General features: G+C 44.7%; 1 protein-coding gene across 1 annotated transcript in view; it reads right to left on the bottom strand.

The window, feature by feature from the left end:
• Positions 1-17,739, bottom strand: part of rspry1 (ring finger and SPRY domain containing 1) — a 102,092-nt gene extending 84,353 nt beyond the window's left edge. The window contains exon 1 of the mRNA XM_070897912.1: positions 16,729-17,739. Within this exon, the coding sequence (XP_070754013.1) occupies positions 16,729-17,156 (428 nt within the window). The 5' untranslated portion in view covers positions 17,157-17,739. The remainder of the gene's footprint in view (positions 1-16,728) is intronic.
• Between the last annotated feature and the right edge of the window lie 4,196 nt (positions 17,740-21,935).

Below are 21,935 nucleotides of genomic sequence, written 5' to 3'. Positions count from 1 at the left end.
TGGTGCTCTCCTATTGTCGCATGCCACCCCACCCTTTTCGAAGTACTCAAACCACCAGCCATTATCTCTTGTAGAGACCTTATCCATTTGATGAAAAAAGATAATTGACCAGGAAACTGGACAATCCTGACACAATGTAAGGCAGGTAGCTCATTACCACACTCATTGAGTAACGGCCGGCTGGCCAACTAATAACCCTGACAAAAGGAAATATCTGGAAACCACATCAGGATAAGGATGTAGTAATTAACTCTATCTGTATTCACTGACTGCAAGACAGAGCCAATACACAGAGAGAGGCCATAACTTGCGTTTTACTGTATAAATATCTCTTGAAACTGTACCATTTCGAAGGTGTTCACTTCGCCATTGACTGAGTGTGACCTTTCCCTTGCTAGCAAGTAAATTAAAGAAACTTTTGCCAGAGATGAAGGTGTCCGAGTCATTTATCGGAGATCGAGATTTCGACACCAGGATCAGATCAGCCATGATCTTATTGAATGGTCGAGCAGGCTCAAGGGGCAAAATGGCCTACTCCTGCTCCTATTTCTTCTGTTCTATAATATAGTATGCTTTAACATGATAATTACAAAGGACACAAGTATGATGAAAACAGGGTAAAAGTTGATTGAGGAGCTCAGAATAGAACTTGGGAAAATAAAATGGGCAACAAAATTAGCAAAAAACAATGTAGAAGCAGTGGAAAACATTTAAAACTGTGTTCAACAGATAATATATTCCACTAAAAGGAAAGAACATACTAAATATTAATGAGACTCTATGGATGAAGCAAGCCATAAGGGAACAATTGAGGGCAAGGAAAGAGGTATGCATTAAGTACATAAGGGACATCATGAAAAGATTAGGAGAGGAGTCAAAAAAATTAGGAAGGCAAAGAGGAACTATGAAATTAAATCTCTGTCAAGCCTGTGTGGTAGCTGGTGTGCAACGGCCACCCCACGTTAAAAGAACTGACGCACAGCCATCTTCCACTCTTTAAGATGAAGTTCGGGACCTGGAACCTCAGGACCCTCATGGACAACCCCAACAGCAACAGACCAGAATGCCACACCGCTATCGTTGCCTAAAAGCTCAGGTGCTTCAACAAAGACATCGCCGCCCTAAGCGAGACACGGCGAGCAGGGGAAGGCCAGCTCAAAGAATAAGGTGGTGGCCGCATTTTCTTCTGGACAGGTAAACCAGAAGGCAGCCACCTCCATGTGGTAGGCTTCGCCGTAAAAAATGAGCTAGTGGGCTCTCAGAATCCCCTTGCAGGATAAGCAAACGTCTCATTACTCTTCGGCTCACCCTAGCCCGGAACCATTGCACTCGGTCTTCAGCGCGTACGCCCCAACACTGAAGCTACAGACGAGACCAAAGAGGAATTCTACTCCAGCCTCGAACAATCCCTATCCCGAGTCCCAACAGGTGATAAGCTGATCCTCCTTGGTGACTTCAACGCCAGAGTTGGGAAGGACACTAACCTCTGGCGAGGTGTGATCGGCAGGAGGGGGTAGGGAAAGCCAACTCCAACAGTATCCTCCTGACAAAATGCTTAGAACATGGCCTCGTCATAACCAATACCCTGTTCCGTCATAAGTTCTCATGGCAACATGCTCCAAGCACTGGCATCTGCTAGACTAAGTCATCGTCCGAGTGAGGAACCGCAAAGACACGCGCATCACCCGCGCCATGACAGGAGTGGACGACTGCTGGACGGACCACAGCCTAACTCACTCTGTCACCACCATCACCTCAAAACAACGGCAGCAACAGAAACAATGCCGCAGGAGCACTCAAAGATCCCGCTAAGAAAGCCATATTCAGCCAGTGCCTCGCTACCAACTTGACGACTCCGAATGACCCAGAGTGTCCAGTGTCTGGTCTGCCCTCAAGGCCTCCATAAATCAACACCTGTGAAGAGATGCTCAGTCACTCGACCAGGAATCACTAAGATTGGTTCAATGAAAACGACCAGGAGATCCAGGAGCTAATATGCCGCAAGCACAAGGCATTCTTGAACTGGAAACAGCAACGCAATTCGAGAGCAAGAAAGCAGCTCTACAGACGTCTGAAGGCCAAGGTCCGACAGAAAACCCACGACCTAAAGATGGTGGGTGGAGAAAGCACAAAATAAAAATCCAGCAGCTAGCCAATATCCATGACGTGCGAGGATTCTTTAGCAGTCAAGACCACCTACGGCCCAAGCATCCAAGGCCCTACCACACTGCCAACCAAGAACGGAGGTGCGATCATCAAGGGCAGAGAGGCAGTCAGTACCCGCTGGAAGGAACATGTCGAAGATCTGTCTTCGACGAGAGTGTCCTCAACTCCATCGCGCAGCATGCCACCCACCACGATCCCAGCCTGGCACAAGGTTGAAGGCCACCCGACAACTGACTGAAAAACAAGGCATCAGGAGCAGATGTGGCCCCTTCGAAGCACTAAAACATGTCGGAGAAGCACTATTGACATGAATGCATGACCCCATTTCTCTTATCTGGAAGGAGGAGCGCATACCAGGAGATCTCGGACGCTGTAATCGTGACCATCCTCTTCCTGCTCCACAATGACATGCAAGCAGTGATCCTGACGAATAGATCCACCATACATATTCCACGTTCAGCATCAACGCTCTTCTCAATTTTCTTTGCTGCAATGCTCCATCTCACCCTCAGCAAACTCCCCACTGGAGTGGAGCTGGACAAACAGGAATCTGTTCAACCTCGGTCGCCTCCAGGCCACATCCAAGGTCGTCCCATGCTCAGTCATTAAATTACAGTATGCAGACGATGCTTGCGTCTGCGCACACTCAGAGGCCGAACTCCAAGCCATCGTCAACACCTTGACCAAGGCGAATGAGAGCATGGGCAATACACTAAACATCCATAAGACAAAAGGTCCTCTACCAACCTGATTTCCCCCCCCCCCCCGAAGTTATCAAAATCCACAAGGGCTTGGACAACGTGGACCATTTTCCATATCTCAGGAGCTTACGGTCAACAAGGGCAGATATAGACGACGAGTTCCAATACCGCCTTCAGTGTGCCAGTGCAGCCTTCGGTTGCCTGAGGAAAACAGTGTTTGAAGACCAGGACCTCAAACCCAATACCAAGCTCATGAGTTACAGACCAGTAGTGATACCCACCCTCCTATATGGCTCAGAGACGTGGACTATATACAGCAGACACCTCAAAACACTGAAATACCACCAAGGTGCCTCCACAAAATCCTGCAAATCCATTGGCAGGATAGGCGCACCAACATTAGTATTCTCGCTCAGGCCAACATCCCCAGCATCAAAGTATTGACCACGCTCGATCAGCTCCGTTGGACGGGCCACATTGTCCGCATGCCTGACACGAGGCTCCCAAAACAAGCGCTCTACTCGGAGCTTCGACACGGCAAGCGAGCCCCAGGTGGGCAGAGGAAACACTTCAAGGACCCCCCCAAAGCCTCCTTGAAAAAAAGTGCAACATCCCCACTGACACCTGGGAATCCCTGGCCCAAGACCACTACTCAAAGTGGAGGAGAAGCATTCGGGAAGACCCTGAACACAGTCACTTCACCGAGAGCAAGCTGAAGCCAAGCATCGACAGCGGGAAGAGCCACGGCAACCCAGGCACCCTACCCACCCGTTCCTTCAACCACCATCTGCCCCACCTGTGACAGACTGTTGGTCCCGCATTGGACTCTTCAGTCACCCGAGAACTCATTTTTAGTGTGGAAGCAAGTCATCCTCTACTCAGAGGGACTGCCTACAAACGATAGAAGAGAGATATTAAATAATTATTTTGCTTCCGTATTAAATCAGGGAAATAGAACAAGTGGACATGACACTGGTTGAGCAGATTACACTTAAAATAAAATAAAAAAGAGGGGACATATTAAATAAACTAATCAAACTGAAAGATGATAAAACACCTGGTCTTGATGAATTGCATCCATGCATTTTTTAAAGAATCTAGGGAAGAGATAGCAGAGGCATCCCTACACATTTAATAATTCATTGGAAAAAGGACTGGCATATATATAAATAAATATATATATATACACATATACACACACGTCTTTGAATTTTCTGAAGAGTAGATAATGGTAATGCAGTGGATGTAATTTATCTAGATTTTCAAAAAGGCCTTCAATAAGGTACCCCATAATAGACTGATGAACAAGGTCAGAGAATGAGGAGTCAAGGGACATGTAACAGAATGGATAGCTAGCTGGCTTCAAGATAGAAAGCAGAAAGTAGGGGTAAAAGGTAGCTATTCACAGTGGCAGAAGGTGGGTTCTGGTGTTCCACAAGGATCAGTGCTGGGACCACTGTTGTTGATAATTTCTATTAACAATTTAGATTTTGGAATCAAAAACACAATTTCAAAATTTGCAGATGACACCAAATTAGGGACAAGTCAATACTGAGGATGATTGCAACAAATTACAGGAGGACATTAATAAAGTTGCAGAATGGGCATATAATAATTGGGAAATGAAGTTCAGGACAGGGAAATGTGAGGTATTACATTTTAGTAGGTAGAATAGGGAGGTCACATCACTTGGAGGGTGCGAGTCTAAATGGGGTAGAGCAGCAAAGGGATTTCGGAATACAAATGCACAAATCACTAAGTTGCGGCACAGGTTAGCAAGGCCATAAAAAAGTAAACCAAGCACTCGGGTTTATTTCGAGGTATAGAATGAAAAAGTAAGGAAGTTATGCTAAGCCTGCATCAATCCTTGGTTAGACCACAGAGTACTACTTACAGTTCTGGTCGCCATATTATAAAAAGGGTATAGGAGAGGGTGCAGTGAAGGAGTGAAGATTTACAAGGATGATACCAGAAATGCGAGGGTATATCAGGAAAGGATTAACAGGCTGGATCTCTTTTCTCTTGGAAAAAAAGACTGAGGGATGATCTAATAGAGGTCTTTATAATTATGAAAGAGTGAACAGAGAGAGCATGTTTCCACTTGTGGGGAAGAGCACAACTGGAGGCCATCAATATACAACAGTCACCAAGAAATCCAATAGGGAATTCGGAAGAAACTTTTTACCCAAAGAGTGGTGAGAATGTGAAACTCATTACCACAGGGAGTAGTTGAGAAAAATAGTATAGATGCATTTAAGGGGAGTTTAGACAAGCATATGAGGAAGAAGGGAATAGAGGGTTATGCTGAGTAGATTTAGATGAGAAAAAACAGGAGGAGGCGCAAGTGGATTATAAACGCCGGAATGGACCGGATGGCCTGTTCCTGTGTTGTATATCTTATGTAGATGTACAGGGCTACATTATTATAACTTGTATTTTACATAGCGCCTTCAATGTAGTAAAACGCTGCTAGGTGTTTCACAGCAGTGTTATCAAACAAATTTTGACATCAAGCCAGATAAGGAGAAATTAGGGCAGATGACCAAAAGCTTGGTCAAAGAGGTGTGTTTTAAGATGGGGGAAAAAGAGGAGAGAGAGAGGGAATTCCAAAGCTTAGGGTCTTGGCAGTTGAAGGCACAGCCACAAATGGTGGAACGATTAAAATCAGGCATGCGCAAGGAGACCAGAATTGACAGAGCACAGATATCGGAGGGTTGCAGGGCTAGAGGAGGTTAGAGATAGATAGGGAGGGGCAAGGTCATGCAGGGAATTTCAAACAAGAATGAGAATTTTTAAAAAATAAAATCAAATCGAGGCTTTGCATAACCAGGAGTCAATGTAGGTCAGCAAGCATAGGACCGATGGGTGAATGGGACTTGGTGCAAGTTAGGGCACAGGCAGCAGACTTTTGAATGATCTGAAATTTATGGAGTGTGGAAAATGGGAGGCCGGTCAGGATTGCATTGGAATAGTTAAGTCCAGAGGTAATAAAGGCATGGGTGAGGGTTTCAGCAGCAGAGTAGCTGAGGCTGTAATAAAACTACCTCAGTTTTGTTAACTACTACTGGTGCCTCAGAACTGAGTTATCCAACAAAAAGGACAGTAGATGCTGTCCACTGCATTTTTGCAAATTCTCTACACTGGAAACTTGAAATAAGGCCGTTTATGCACATTTAAAATTCTTTCATTAGGAAAAAAAACACATTTATTCAACCCAACAACATGCATATTGGTAGCCCTATGGTGTTTCCTCAAGGCCAGCATTTATTGCCCATCCCTAATTGCCCTTGAGAAGGTGGTGGTGAACCTTCTTGAACCGCTAGTGTGTGGTGAAGGCACTCCCACAGTGCTGTCGGGAATTCCAGGATTTTGACCCAGTGAAGGTGAAGGAACAATGGGCCTAAAATCTCGGTCTCTTCTTACTACAGGCATTCCCACGAAAAATAGGAGAAAAGATGTGCACTTTCCTTTTGATGGAACGCTCCTCAGAGATTCCGGACACCAGGTCTTTTCTTGCACAACGGAGCGCGTTGACATTGGGACGTCCGTAGGAGTCATGTGGGTCTGGACACCCAATCATGGTAAAGTATTTTCTCATTCATAGTGCAGGTGCAGTGTTGAGAATCCGGAACCCTCGGGACCGAGGCCGTTCCAGATTCCAGGCTTCCGATCGTCTTTGACGTCACCAATCCGGAAACACCCGAGCCCAGGTTCAATATTTCTGGATTTCGGAACGTCAGAAAGGGGGAGGGGGATTCCCGTCAAAGAGCTCTTCGGGCTGCCGGCCCCACTGTGGTGAAGCTCTTTGGGCGGGGCCAGTGACTGAGGAGGTGTTCGGGCGGGCCGGTGAGGAGGTCCAGAGGCAAGGACAGCGGCAGCGAGCAGGCTGAGGCCTGAGGCTGAGCAGCGGCAGGACCCCAAGGTCGGCAGGTTCGGATTCCGGAACATTTTAAAGATTCCGTACGATCCCGCCACCGATAAATCCGGAGTTTTGGACTCCGGACCAGCGACAATGCACCCGTAATAGGAGTTTTGTGTAAGTCGGAAACTCTTATTATAAATGAGAGACACCCCCAAATACTACATTAAAAAAAATTTAAATTACCTCAAATACATTATAGAAATGTTTTTGGAAAAAAAAAATGCAGATTTTAAAAAAGTTTTAATTATGGTTTAAAATAAAATTACCCGAGCGGGCAGGGTTTAAAAACTCTGACGCTTGTAAAAGTAGGCTTTGCGCCTGTTTTTCCCAGGCACAAGCGTTTTAAGGACATTCGCAGGGCAAGAGATGGGCAAATAGCACAATCTTTGCCGTGCAAATGTTCTTTCTGCCGAGATGCGTGCGATCTGTCAAGCCAGAAACTTGACAGATTGGAAAAGCTGTTGTTTGGCACATGCGCGTCAAAAAAACGGCTTTTACGTTGTCTTCCCTGGTCCATACACACTCCATACAAACCCAGGGAAGCCAACATATATCCAAGTCAGGATGATGTGACTTTGTGGCGAACTTGCAGGTGGTGGTGGTTCCCCCCCCCTCCATGTACCTGCTGCCCTTGTCCTACATGGTAAAAGTTGCAGGTTTGGGGGGTGCTATCGAAGAAGCCTTGGTTAGTTGCTGCAGTGCATCTTGGAGATGGCACACACATTGCACCGGTGATGGAGGGAGTGAATGTTTAAGGTGGTAGTTGTGGTGCCAATCAAATGGGTTGCTTTGTCCTGAATGGTGGCGAGCTCGAGTTGCATTCATCCAGGCAAGTGGAGAGTATTCCGGAAAGGCTTCGGGGAGACGGGAGGCAAGTCACTCACTGCAGAATACCCAACCTCTGACCCGCTCTTGTAGCCACAGTATTCATGTGGCTGGTCCAGTTAAGTTTCTGGTCAATGGTGACCCCAGGATGTTGATAGTGGGGGATTCAACGTGTCGTCATCGGGTCCCCAAGGATTAAGTGGATATTATCTGGACATTGCATTTTAATATTTTCTCACTGCAGAAAAAACTGGAAGCCTGTTTGTGGGAGGGACCCAGGTACTTTTCCATGTTGGACTTGAAATGGAGGGTCCATTGTTAAGCAATGTGAACTCGTCAGAGTTAGATCAGATGAACTGATCAGTCAGCAAGCCATTACCTGATCAGATAACCCAGAGAGAGGCAGGAATACCAAAACAATAGAAAGCCATTAAGACCCAGACCGGTTGGAAGTGAAACCCAACACCAGCCATCAGTGGAATACCCACACAAACAGGAAGCTTCAGAACAAAGATAAACTTTATTGGGCCAGAAAAGGCAAACAGACTTCGCCAAAAAAAGGGACCATGTGGCCACAGATCTCTCTCTCTCGCTGTCGCTGCTTCGCCTCGACAAAAACCGAGCACTCCGCGTGGGACGGAGAGAAGAAACCAGAAGAGACACGTTTTCACCAGAAGCAGCGAGTAAACCAACGAATTGATGAGCATCATCTCTGCCCAGGCAATTTTAAGATCACAGCCATGGTCTGAAGGGGTGTCGTGGGTACTCCCAACCAAAATCTTAGTAAGGGTGTTAAGGGAGAGGTTCGCGACAGGCCAGAGTTTGTTTGTATTAGACTACCAGGGTGTGTTCTTACTGGGTGCAGGTGTGTTTTAACTTGAATAAAGCATTGCCAGTTGAGACCGGGGTATTTGTTCATGACTCATTCATCTGTTCAGTACAGTAATCACCCTCAGGTCTAGAACTATTTTAACGTAGGTGTGCATCGAAAACACCCAAGGGAAACCACTTACAAACGATAATATTGCCACTGAATGTCATGGGAAGATGTTTAGACTTGCTCTTGTTGGAAATGGTCACTGTCTGGCTATTTGTCCAGGTCTTGCTGCACATTGGCACGAACTGCTTCATTATCTGAGGAACTGCAAATAGAACTGACTGTGCAATCATTAGCCAACATCCCCACTTCTGACTTTGTAGATATGTTAATGTGCCAGAAATGAAGCACAAATATTGGTATATTAATAAGCATAGTACCAGTCCAATTTTCAAGATGCTGAATAGACAAATGATTTAATTGGTTCTCAAAAGCAAATATTTGAATTCTGCTAAAACTGTTCAAACCTTCAAATGTAGTGAATTTACAGAAATCCATTGAACCTTCAAATGTAGTGAATTTACAGAAATCCATTGAACATCTTTTACTGCCATCTGTAGCGTGCCCCAGTTTTGAGCAAGCATGCAGTACAGTAAATACAATAAACCTAATATTGTATGTTACTCAGCTGACCCAATAAAAGAACCACTTGAATTGAAAGATCAATTTCCTATTCCATAAAAAGGTATCACAATTTCCTTCGTTTTTTTTTGCACCAACAACTACTATGACCAAATTTATAAGAATTTGACTTTGTTGCAATCGTATCCACTTTCGCCTAATTATGCCACCAAAAAAAATTCAAATCAGCATCCTCAAACATTCCTCCCCATGAGAGATTACAAACCCAATTCCCAGTTGACTTTGAAAGGTTTCCTCCAACAGCAAGTGTGCTGGAGGCACCAAATTTATCCACGAAGATGGTTTCACTCAATGCCACTATTGGTAAATATACATTTCTAATAATAACACTCCATGAGACTGTACTGTAACAAAGATGAATAGTTTGTGGTTAAACTCAACTGAGGATCTCATACAGGTACTTTTCATACAACACAGTACTTCACATATTATAAAAAAGACAAGTGTGCACAATAATGTCTCACGGGTATTCTACACCTGCTGGTTAAGTAATATTTTTCTGAATCGATCAAAATATTACTCGACTAACAGGTGCAAAATACCCATCACAAGTTTCAAAATACTTCGTGTGCAAAAATTATTTTCTGCAAACTTTTAATTTGGAGATTACAAGGCATAAATGTTGTGAATGGATCCTCACTTGCAGTATTGCTGCAATAAAGCAAAAAACAAACTGCCAAGTACAGTCTGATTTACCATTTTATTCTGGCAACAGAATTTTTTTTTTTTTTTTTTTTTAAATAGCACTTGCATTCAATTTAATTTCTCTCCTATATCACTGCAACTTTTTTATTGCAAGATAAATATGCAAAGACAATTGTGACATGTTTCCAGAGAAAAGATACACTGCTTTATATATTAATCTGCAAGAAAAGTTGCGTTGAAACTGGTGGCAATAATTCAAAATCCTCATTGGTAAAATAGCAGTTGAATTCTCAGAACTCATTTTGTAGATTTAAGTTTTTTTGGAAGATCAGTTCCAGGATTCTATTGAGCAAGAATCTACACTTAAAAATTGAGAATGGACAGTGTCTCCCAAATTAAACTGTTAGTCCATCATGAGAGATTCTTGCCCAAAATGTTTGATTTCCAACTGCAAGAGACAATCACATCTATGCCAAACACAAAATAAGTTTAAAAAAATAAAGCTACAGCTCGTCTTCATGCCTCCCAGAGGTAGAGAAGTCAGTTGGGCTTTCTAATTCTCATCACTCTTCAACTACGCCGCTATAAAGTGTGTATGGATGCCCAGTTAGGCAAGGGTTCGACAGTTGAATAATCTACTGACACTCACTGCCTGGGCTTACATATGGAAAATGGCCTCAAAAGTAGTTCGAGTGACACCAAGCCTTATTTCTATTGAGAAAAGACACATTTATATAGCGCCTTTTACGACCACCAGACGTCTCAAACGACTTTGCAGCCAAGGAAGTACTTTTGGAGTGTAGTCACTGCTGCAATGTGGGAAACGCAGCAGCTAATTTGCACACAGCAAGCTCCAACAAACAGCAATGTGATAACAACCAGATAATTTGCTTTTGTTATGTTGATTGAGGGATAAATATTGACCAGGACACCAGGGATAAGTCCCCTGCTTGTCTTCAAATAGTGCCATGGGATCTTTTACATCCACCTGAGAGAGCAGGTTTAATGTCTCATCCGAAATACAAACCTCCAACAGTGCAGCACTCCCTCAGCACAGCACAGGCGTGTCAGTCGTGATTTATATACTCAAAGCCCCTGGAGTGGATAAAATAATCAGGGCACATCAGAGCTGCCACTGCATCAATGAACAAATGCTGCATTGTAGGAGTCATCCTTTCAACTGAAACATTAAATGTGGATCCCATCTGCTCATTTCTATGTTTCAGGTGACAAAGATGCCATATCATTATTTGAAGAACAGAAAGATTTCCTGGCATTGCATCCTGATAAGTATTCTTCCCTCAGCCAAGAGCAGATGAATGCACGTAGCATTCGGAACAAAATAGATGAGTTGACAGCACAAATAGATACAAACGGGTATGATCTGATAGCCATTACAGAGACATAGTTGCAAGGTGACCAGGACTGGGAACTAAATATTCAGGGATATTTGACAATTCAGAAGGACAGACAGAAAAGGAAAAGGAGATGGGGTAGCACTGTTAATAAAGGATGAGATCAGTGCAGTAGTGAGAAATGATATTGGCTCAGAGAATCAAGATGTTGACTCAGTTTGGGTGGAGATGAGGAATAATAAGGGGAAAAAGTCACTGGTGGGCATCGTCTATAGGCCCCTTAACAGTAGCTACACTGTTGAACAGAGTATAAATCAAGAAATAACGAAGGTTTGCAATAAAGGAACGGCAATAATCATGGACGATTTTTTCACATTGATTGAACAAAGGAAGAGTTCATGAGTGTATCCGGGATAGTTTCCTTGAACAGTACGTTGCGGAATCAACCAGGAAATTGGCTATCTTTGATCTGGTACTGTGTAATGAGACAGGATTAATAAATCGATCTCTTAATAAAGGATCCTCTAGGAATGAGTGACCATAAAATAGTTGAATTTCAAACTTGTTGGAGGGTGAGAAAGTTGGTTCTCAAACCAGTGTCGTAAGCTTAAATAAAAGGAGACTACAAAGGTATGAGGGCAGAGTTGGCTAAAGTAGACTGGGAAAATAGACAAAAGTATGGGACAGTTGATGAGCAGTGGCAGACATTTAAGGAGATATTTCATAACTCACAACAAAAATATATCCCAATGAGAAGGAAAGACTAATGAGAAGGGATAACCATCCGTGGCTAACTAAGGGATGATATCAAATTGAAAACGGCATACAATGTGGCTAAGACTAGTGGGAGGCCAGAGATTGGGAAACTTAAAAGTCAGCAAAGAATGACTAAAAACATGATAAAGAGAGGGAAGATTTATTATGAAAGTAAACTCGCACGAAATATAAAAACAGATAGTAAGAGTTTCTGCAGGTATACAAAAAGGAAGAGTGACTAAAGTAATTGTTGGTCCCCTCGAGGATGAGCCTGGGGAATTAATAATGGAGAACAGGGAAATGGCAGAGACATTGAAAAAATATTTTGTATCGGTCTTCACAGTAGAAGACACTAAAAACATCCCAATTGTTGATAAGCAAGGGGCTATAGAGAGGGAGGATATTAATACAATCACTATCACTAAAGAAGTAGTACTTGGTAAATCAATGGGACTAAAGGCGGACAAATCCCCTGGACCTGATGGATTGCATCCTTGGGTCTTCAAAGAAGTGGCTGCAGAGATAGTGGATTCATTGGTTGTAATCTTGCAACATTCCCTGGATTCTGGGGTGGTCCCAGCGAATTGGAAAACTGCAAATGTAACACCCCTATTTTAAAAAGGAGGTAGACAAAAAGCAGGAAACTATAGACAACTTAGCCCAACTTCGGTTGTTGGGAAAATGCTAGAGTCCATTATTAAGGAAGCAGTAGCAGGGCATTTGGAATAGCATAATTCAAACAAGCAGAGTCAGCATGGTTTTATGAAAGGGAAATCATTTTTGACAAATTTGCTGGAGTTCTTTGAGGATGTAACGAGCAGGGTGGATAAGGGGGAACCAGTGAATGTGTATTTGGATTTCCAGAAGGCATTCGATAAGGTGCCACATAAAAGGTTACTGCACAAGATAAGAGCTCACAGGGTTGGGGGTGATATCTCAGCACGGATAGAGGATTGGCTAACTAACAGAAAACAGTGTTGGGATAAATGGGTCATTTTCCGGTTGGCAAAGTGCGACTAGTGGGGTGCCGCAGGGATCGGTGCTGGGGCCTCAACTATTTACAATCTATATTAATGACTTGGATGAAGGGACCAAGTGTAACGTAGCCAAGTTTGCTGATGATACAAAGATGGGTGGGAAAGCAAATTGTGAGAAGGTCACAAAAAAATGTACAAAGGTATATAGACAGGCTAAGTGAGTGGGCAAAAATTTGGCAGATGGAGTATAATGTGGGAAAATGTGAGGTTATCCACTTTGGCAGAAAAAAATAGAAAAGCTAATTATAATTTAAATGGAGAAAAATTGCAAAGTGCTGCATCACAAAGGGACCTGGGGGTCCTTGTGCATAAAACACAAAAAGTTAGTATGCAGGTACAGCAAGTAATCAGGAAGGCAAATGGAATGTTGGCCTTTATTGCAAGGGGGAGAGAGTTTAAAGTCCTGCTACAACTGTACAGGGTAATAGTGAGGGCACACCTGGAGTACTGCATACAGTTTTGGTCTCCGTATTTAAGGAAGGATATACTTGTATTGGAGGCTGTTCAGAGAAGGTTCACTAGGTTGATTCAGGAGATGAGGGGGTTGACTTATGAAGATAGGTTGGGCCTAGACACATTGGAGTTCAGAAGAACAAGTGGTGATCTTATTGAAGCATAAGAATGAGGGGGCTCGACAAGGTAGATACAGAAAGGATATTTCCACTCAGGGGAAACTAAAACTTGGACAGAGGCTCAGAATAAGGAGCCGCCCATTTAAAACGGAGATGAGGAGGAATTTCTTCTCTCGGAGGGCTGTAAATCTATGGAATTCTCTGCCCCAGAGCGCTGTGGAAGCTGGGTCATTGAATATATTTAAGGTGGCGATAGACAGATTTTTGAGCGATAAAGGATTATGGGGAGCGGGCAGGGAAGTGGAGCTGAGTCCATGATCAGATCAGCCATGGTCTTATTAAATGGCACAGCAGGCTCGAGGGGCCAGGTGGCCTACTCCTGCTCCTATTTATGTTCTTAAATCATTCATCCATGAGCTGCTTTTATCTTTACTGCCACATTTGCTTACTCAAAGATGCAATAATAAAACATATAGAAACTGAAAATTGTCAGCGTGGATTTCAAAAGGGGAGGTCATGCTTGAAAACCTTATTGAATTCTTTGAAGAAATAACAAGAAAGGAGTAGACATGGGTAATGCAGTAGACAAATATTTGGATTTTCTAAAGGCCTTCAATAGCAGACCCATGACCAATGCGGAGTCAGTGGACAAGTCGTAGAATGGATAGATAACAAGCTGGTTACGAAACAGGAGAGAGAGAGTAGGGGTTAACGGTAATTACTCAGATTGGCATAAGGTGGGAAGTGGTGCTCCACAGGTATCAGTGCTGAACCACTGTTGTTCACCATTTACTTAAGATTCCTGGGTCCAAATTCATTAAGTACAATTTCCACATTTGCAGATGACACAAAATTGAGGGGGTGGTGGGGGTTTATAGTTAATTCAGAAGGCCGAGACAAAATACAAGGCATTTATAAACTTGCGGAATGGTCATGTAATTGACAAATAAACTTCAATATAGACAGGTGTGAAGAGGTATATGATGGTACAAAGAATAAGGAGGCTACATACTCCTTGGAAAATGTGTTAAAATGGGGTAGAGGAGCAGAAGAATCTGGGGGGTACAGATACACAATTCACTAAGTAGGGCCACAGGTTAATAAGTCCATTAAAAAAGCAAACAGAACACTGGGGCTCATTTCTGGAGGGAAAGAATTGAAAAGCAGAGAAGTTATGTTAAACTTGTATAGAACCTTGGTTATACCGCACTTGGAGACCAGAACTGTTCACAGTACTCCATATTTTTTTTTTTAAAAAGATGCACTGGAGAAAGTGCCAAAACAATTAATTAGGATGGCACCAGAACCAAGAAGTTGTACCCATCAGGACAGAAAAGAACAAAACTGAGGGGTGACTATCTGATAAAGTTTTTATTTTGAAAAGGTTTGATTGGGTAGACAAAAGATGTAGCCATTTGAGGGGACCAGAATGAAGGGCCATAAATATAAGATAGTCACTAATAAATCCAATAGGGAATTCAGAAGAAACTTCTTTACCCAAAGAGTGGTGAGAATTTGGAACTTGCTACCACAAGGAGTAGTTAAAGTGAATAGTATAAATACAATTAAAGAAAGTTAAATAAACACAAGGGAGAATGGAATAGAGGGATATGTTGATGATGTTAGATGATGAGTGGGAGGAGGTTTATGTGGAGCATAAACACAGGTATGGAGCTGTTGGGCCAAATGGCCTGTTTGTGCTGTCAATACTATGCAAGTCATTTCACTTTGTAAAGCACAAAGATATTTGAGGTATTCTATAAACGTGAAGTAAAATGTCACATTTAACTTTTCAAAAAGTCACTAGCTTCTTGTGTTATATCACATTTACAACCCATGCATATGTACACATCTTCCAAAATTACATTTTAACATATTATAAATATACATTTTAATGATGTCTGCATGACATCATAAACACTTCCATGTGCTCACTATAGCCAAGATGCATCACACCTTGTGGAATCTGCTTCAGACAAAGTTGACCTGTATAAATACATTTTACAGCACAGCAAAGTCATACATTACATAGAATCTAGAGACGAGAAACAGGCCATTCAGCACAACTGGCCTATGCCTGTGCCTCTACACCAGACAGCCTCCTCCAACTATGAATTACCTCTTTCCACCCTGCCCCCATATCCCTCTATTTCTGTCTTCATGTATGCATCAAGTCTCTCCTTAAATAGGTCAATACTATCGACTCCAACCATTCCATGCAACAGCAAGTTCCACATTCTCACTACCTCATAGAAATTCCTCCTAAATTCTTTATTTGATCTGTCTCATCAGCACACGACCACACAATAACCAGAAACTGGATAACTAGGTAACTTGGCTAAAACAGCTTCCAAGAAAAGAAATTGTATGATACAGCACTTTATAAATCTGCAATTGAAGGAACATATAAAATACAATTAAATTTACACTACAACTACACAGATACAAATTTACAGCAGACCAATAAAGTGCCATAGCATCACTAAACTGTGAAGCCCTATAATTTAGATATGTTTACAATTTGCTTTAATTTCCTCGTCACTAACCGGCCTTCTGTTATGACTCAAATTGTTAATGGAGAACAGAGTACCAACACAGTTGATCAGCTTGATCAGACCCGAGACGTGAATTTCGTGAATATATTACAACCTGTTGGGTGGGGCCACCTACTTAACTCAGCAGTTATGAATCATAACCATTACAGCTCCGATGTAGCAATTTCAAGGAAATCGAAAACCATCACCGTCTACCTCACAGAATTGTTTGGATATCTTCAGTTATTCTTTCACGCAGTTTCCTCAACATGAAACACTGCCACATTAGCCCACTGTAAAGGTTTTGGGTAACAACTGTGTATTACGACTGACAGGCCACAATATTGGTTTTAAAACCCGAAAATAAAGACACATTGCAAATCTGGCTAGAGGATCGCTGATACACACGGCCAACTTGACCCTGAAAAAAGGTGATACTCAAGTGATTGTGAAGTTTGAACACGAATGAAATGTGAGCAACTTCTGACGGGGCTCAGACCGCTCTCGGAATTCGAACCGAAGTGGTTGAACTTTATGCATTTTTGCCGAACCAACGTGCATCTTGGTGGGGCTCCAGACTCTCCCCGTGGTGCAGGATGAGGGGAGAAAACGGGCCAGTGAAAGATCGGTTGCGGCAGGTCTGTGAACCGACTGTGGGAGGGAGGCCAGAATTGGCGGTCGAGAAGTGCCACTTACTTGTCCACCAGTGTGCGTATGACAGCCAGCGTATCCAGCACCAGGCCGTCCACGTTCTGCTTCTTCCTGCGAGGTTCGTGGGGGCCCCGTCCCCTCCTGGGCGGCCTCACCGGGTCCCTCGAGCGGCTCCTCGGTTCGCCCTCCGCGTTGTTGTGATGGTGATGCAGGGGATGGTGATGGTGGTGGTGATGGTGATGCGACGATGAAGAGGACGACGACGAAGCGGGGGGCGGGTGGGGACGCTCGGCTTGCCCGAGCTCGCCCGGGGGCGCCGGGTGCTCGTCGACGTCGCTGTCCTCCCGACACACGCAGCTGTTGCCCATCCGGCCGCTGGCGTTAGCCGCAGCGCCGAGCGGCTCTGTGGAAAGCACTAACCCTCGCACCAGGCTCCGAGTGGCGTGGAATACGATCCAGGCCGCTACGATCATCTAGGAAGGCTCCCGCCGCGATAGGGTCACCATCCTCTCCCGGCCGGGCGCCGCCTCTCACTCACTCTCTCTCTCTCTCTCGCTCGCTCTCTTTAGCCGCGGGCACCGGAGGCAGGGCACCAGGCCGGCCACCATCTTAGCTCCGCCACTGAAACCAACGGCCCAAGCGCCGCCGCCGACATGTTTTTTTTGAAAAGAAATAGACAGCAGCCAGCCAGCAGCCCACTTTAACAATAAGTACCGATCACGGCCTCAACTTCCCCCCCGGAAGGCCGGCCGGCTGCATCAGTTCCCGGCCGAGTGTGGTTCCCTCCTCTCCCCACCTCTCTGCCAGCCCCGCGAGCACAGGGACCGGCACCACGACCGCGCCGCTCGCGCTGCAGCCCGTGCCGACGGTTTATTTGGAAAAGGCCCGCGCCGCTCCCCGAGCCTCCGCCCGCTCTGATTGGATGCAATTTCTGTCTCGCTCTCGCCTGCTCGCTTTCCTTTTTTTCCGACCGGGGCGGGGGTGGGAGGAGAAGAAAGAATGCTTGATGCGCCTGCGCCAATTATTCAAAAGTTCATTTGTATCAACTGTGTTTTTTTTAAATACAACAGCAACAAACACGGAAAAGAAAATGATTGAGAATGAGACAAAGAAAAGGAAGGTGGTCGCGTATTTAGTTTGTTTTCGGTTGTCGCCCGCGCCTTCTATTTGGATATGTTGGCTCTGAGAGGTTTCACATTCCGTCACAGGGTGACGTCACAACCACTGTGGCCCCGCCCCCTCCCCCAGAGAGGCTGAGGGAGTTTTATAGCAGTGTTGCATACCTCGAGTCTGTGATAAGTACCATTCGATGCTGGAAATAATATGAGTTTAATTTATTAAATTGCCTTTCTTTTTGCATGATTTAGGTTTTATTACTTGTGCTCCTCTAAAAAGGAAGCACTTCTAGATTTTTGGGAGGTTGATGATGGTGGGAACATCGGAACAGGAGTAGGCCATTCAGCCCCTCGCGCCTGCTCCGCCATTTGATGAGATTATGGCTGATCTGTGACCTAACTCCATATACCCGCCTTTGGCCCATATCCTTTAATACTTTTGGTTAACAGAAAGCTATCACTCTCCGATTTAAAATTAACAATTGATCTTGCATCAATTGCCGTTTGCAGAAGGGTTCCAAACTTCTACCACCCTTTGTGTATAGAATTGTTTCCTAATTTCACTCCTGAAATGTCTGGTTCTAATTTTTAGACTCTGGTCTCTCATCCCAGAATCTCCAACCAGCGGAAATAGTTTCTCGCTACCCTATCTGTTCCCCTTAATATGTTGAAAACTTCGATCAGATCACCCCTTAACCTTCTAAATTCTAGGGAACACTACCCTATCTTGTGTAAACTCTCCTCAAAACTTAACCCTTGAAGTCCGGGTATCATTCTGGTGAACCTACGCTGCACTCCCTCCAAGACCAATGCATCCTTCCTCGGTGTGGTACCCAGAACATAATAACTTAAGAAATATGAGCAGGAGTAGGCCATTTGGCCCCTTGAGCCTGCTCCGCCATTCAAAAAGATCATGGCTGATCTGATCATGGACTCAGCTCCACTTCCCTGCCTGCTCCCCATAACCCTTTACTCCCTTATCGCTCATAAATCTGTCTGTCGCCGCCTTAAATATATTCAATGACCCAGCCTCTACAGCTCTCTGGGGCAGAGAATTCCATAGATTTACAACCCTCTGAGAGAACAAATTCCTCCTCATCTCAGTTTTAAATGGGCGGCCTCTTATTCTGAGACTATGTCCCTGTCATGTATGTACTTTTGGGATCACTAGCCACTAGATGACATCACTATTGGAGGCCATTGGGCTGCACAAACGTGTATGCAAATCAAGTAAAAAGGCCAGCCATTTTGTATATTAGTCACTTTGGGCCTTAATAAAGGAGAGCCAAGGTCATACCTCTTGGAGTTAAACAGTACTCAGTCTAACAGTTATTGCATACACAACATTTGGCGACGAGGCAACAAGAACCTTTGCATGCAAAAATGAGCACAATTGGATTGTTGGAGCGATTTGTGGAAGGAGAAGATTGGGAAGACTTTGTGAGCCGTTTGAGCCAGTTCTTCATGACCAACAAAATGGAGGAGGTCGGCGACGCAGATCGGCGCCGGGCGGTGTTCCTCACGGTTTGTCGTCCAAAAATTTATGGTCTGATAAAGAATCCACTCCTGCCTGTGAGTCCAACAGAGAAGACATATAAAGAATTGTGTACACTGATACAGGACCACCTTAAGCCAGACGAAGGCATCATCATCTTGAGATACAGATTTTACATGCATGTTCACTCAGAGGGCCAGAATGCGGCGGAATTTGTTGCCGACCTGAGATGTCTAGCGGGACCGTGTAAGTTCAGGGTTGTGTTGGCAGACATGCTGAGGGACTTCTTTGTAATCAGCATCAACCACGAGGTGATCCTGCGTAAACTACTGGCGATGGAGACGTTGGACTTGAACAGGGCCATCACGATTGCTCAATCATGCAAGACCACGGATAGAAGTCTAAAGCAGATATCAGTGAAAAATCGAAACTCGGCAAGTACTGTAAATATGATTGATTCACCGTTCAGCAGAGCGGCACATGGCAGGGCCTACCCGACTGCGTATGCAAAACCTGTGGCTGTCCAAAGTCTGCCAGCGGGAATACATCCGATTTCTCCGTGTTGGCGTTGTGGGAGAAATCACCAGCACCAGCAGTGCCGATTTAAGCAATATAGTTGCAAAGACTGTCTGAGAGTGGGGCATCTCCAGCACAAGTGTCCGCAGATGAGCAAGCGTGCTGCGACACGCCGTGTGGTCAGACTAGCGTGGATCCGGATACGCAATCCGAGATACCAGAGGAGTAAGTGTATGGACTGTACTCGTTCCGAACTAAGAGCAAACCGATAATGATCAACGTGAAATTTAATGGGGTGCCGGCATCGATGGAACTGGACATGGGGGCAAGTCAATCGATAATGAGCCAGAGGGCATTCGACAAGCTGTGGGATACTAAGGCTGTGAGGCTCAGGCTGAGTCCAGTCAATGCCAAGTTGCGCACGTACAACAAAGAACTCCTAACGGTGATTGGCAGTGTCATATGACGGTGCGGTTCACGAGTTACCACTATGGATTGTCCCAGGCAATGGCTCAACGCTGTTCGGCAGGAACTGGCTTGAAAAAATCAGATGCGATTGGAACGACATCAAGGCGTTGTCGTTGGAGAAAGATACATGTGCCCAAGTACTGAGCAAGTTCCTCTCGCTGTTCGAACCAGGCATCGGCAGCTTCACGGGAGCCAAGGTACGGATCCACGTGGACTCGGATGAAAGACCCGTCCATCATAAAGCTCGGGCAGTTCTGTATATGATGATGGAGAAGGTCAAAATCGAACTGGACAAACTCCAGCGTGAAGGGATCATATCAACCGTTCAATTTAATGAATGGGCCAGCCCCATTGTTCCTAAGCTGAAAAGTGATGGCACAGTCAGAATCTATGGAGACTACAAGGCTATGATCAACAGGGTTTCGAAACAGGATCAGTACCCGTTACCGAAGGCTGATGACTTGTTTGCAATGCTAGCCGGGGGGAAGTCGTTCACCAAACTGGACTTGATGTCGGCCTACATGACACAGGAGCTGGTCAAGACGTCGAAGAGACTTACATGCATTAACACGCATAAAGGACTGCTTATTTATCACAGGTGCCCTTCTGGAATTCGTTCGGCTGCAGCAATATTTCAGAGGAACATGGAGAGTCTACTGAAGTCCATTCCCAAAACCGTCGTGTTCCAAGATGACATCCTGATCACAGGTCGTGACTCCAAGGAACATCTGAACAATCTGGTAGAGGTTCTACATCGTCTGGACAAAGTGGGACTCAGACTGAAACACTCGACATGCATCTTCATGGCACCAGAGGTTGAATTCCTGGGGAGGAAAATTGCTGCTGATGGCATCAGGCCCACGGACACGAAAACCAATGCCATCAAGAATGCACCCAAGTCGCAGAATGTGACGGAGCTGCGATCGTTCTTGGGTCTACTCAACTACTTCGGTAATTTCCTACCTAAATTGAGCACCTTATTAGAACCACTGCACATGCTGCTAAGAAAAGGCGACAACTGGGTGTGGGGTGCATCTCAAGACAGAGCTTTTGAGAAAGCAACTAATCTGCTTTGCTCTTACAAGCTGCTGGTACATTATGACCCATGTAAACATTTAGTATTGGCCTGTGATGCTTCGTCATATGGAATTGGTTGCGTACAGAGCCTACAGCATGGTAGAGAAAGAAGCACTAGCCTGTATGTATGGGGTTAAAAAGATGCATCAGTACCTGTTTGGTCTTTGGTTTGAACTGGAGACAGATCACAAGCCGCTCATTTCACTGTTCTCTGAAAACAAAGGTATCAATATCAATGCTTCATCCCGCATCCAGAGGTGGGCGCTGACATTATCCGCTTATGATTATGTCATTCGCCATAGACCTGGCACCGAGAATTGTGTCGATGCCTTGAGCCGTCTACCATTGCCCACACCGGAGGTGGAAACGTCACAACCGGCGGACCTATTGTTAGTTATGGATACTTTTGAGAGTGAAGGAACCCCTGTCATGGCTCAAAAAGTTAAGACCTGGACCAGCCAGGACCCGATTTTATCGGTGGTGAAGAGTTGCATCCTCAAAGTTGATTGGTCTGCCATATCCAAGCAAATGTGCGAGGAGACCAAACCTTACATTCATCACAAAGGCGAACTGTCTATACA

Source organism: Pristiophorus japonicus, chromosome 13 (assembly GCF_044704955.1).
Source record: "Pristiophorus japonicus isolate sPriJap1 chromosome 13, sPriJap1.hap1, whole genome shotgun sequence".
Classification (NCBI taxonomy): Eukaryota; Metazoa; Chordata; class Chondrichthyes; family Pristiophoridae; genus Pristiophorus; species Pristiophorus japonicus.
The sequence above is the reverse complement of the archived record's forward strand: the minus strand, read 5'-3'. Positions and strand labels throughout refer to the sequence as shown.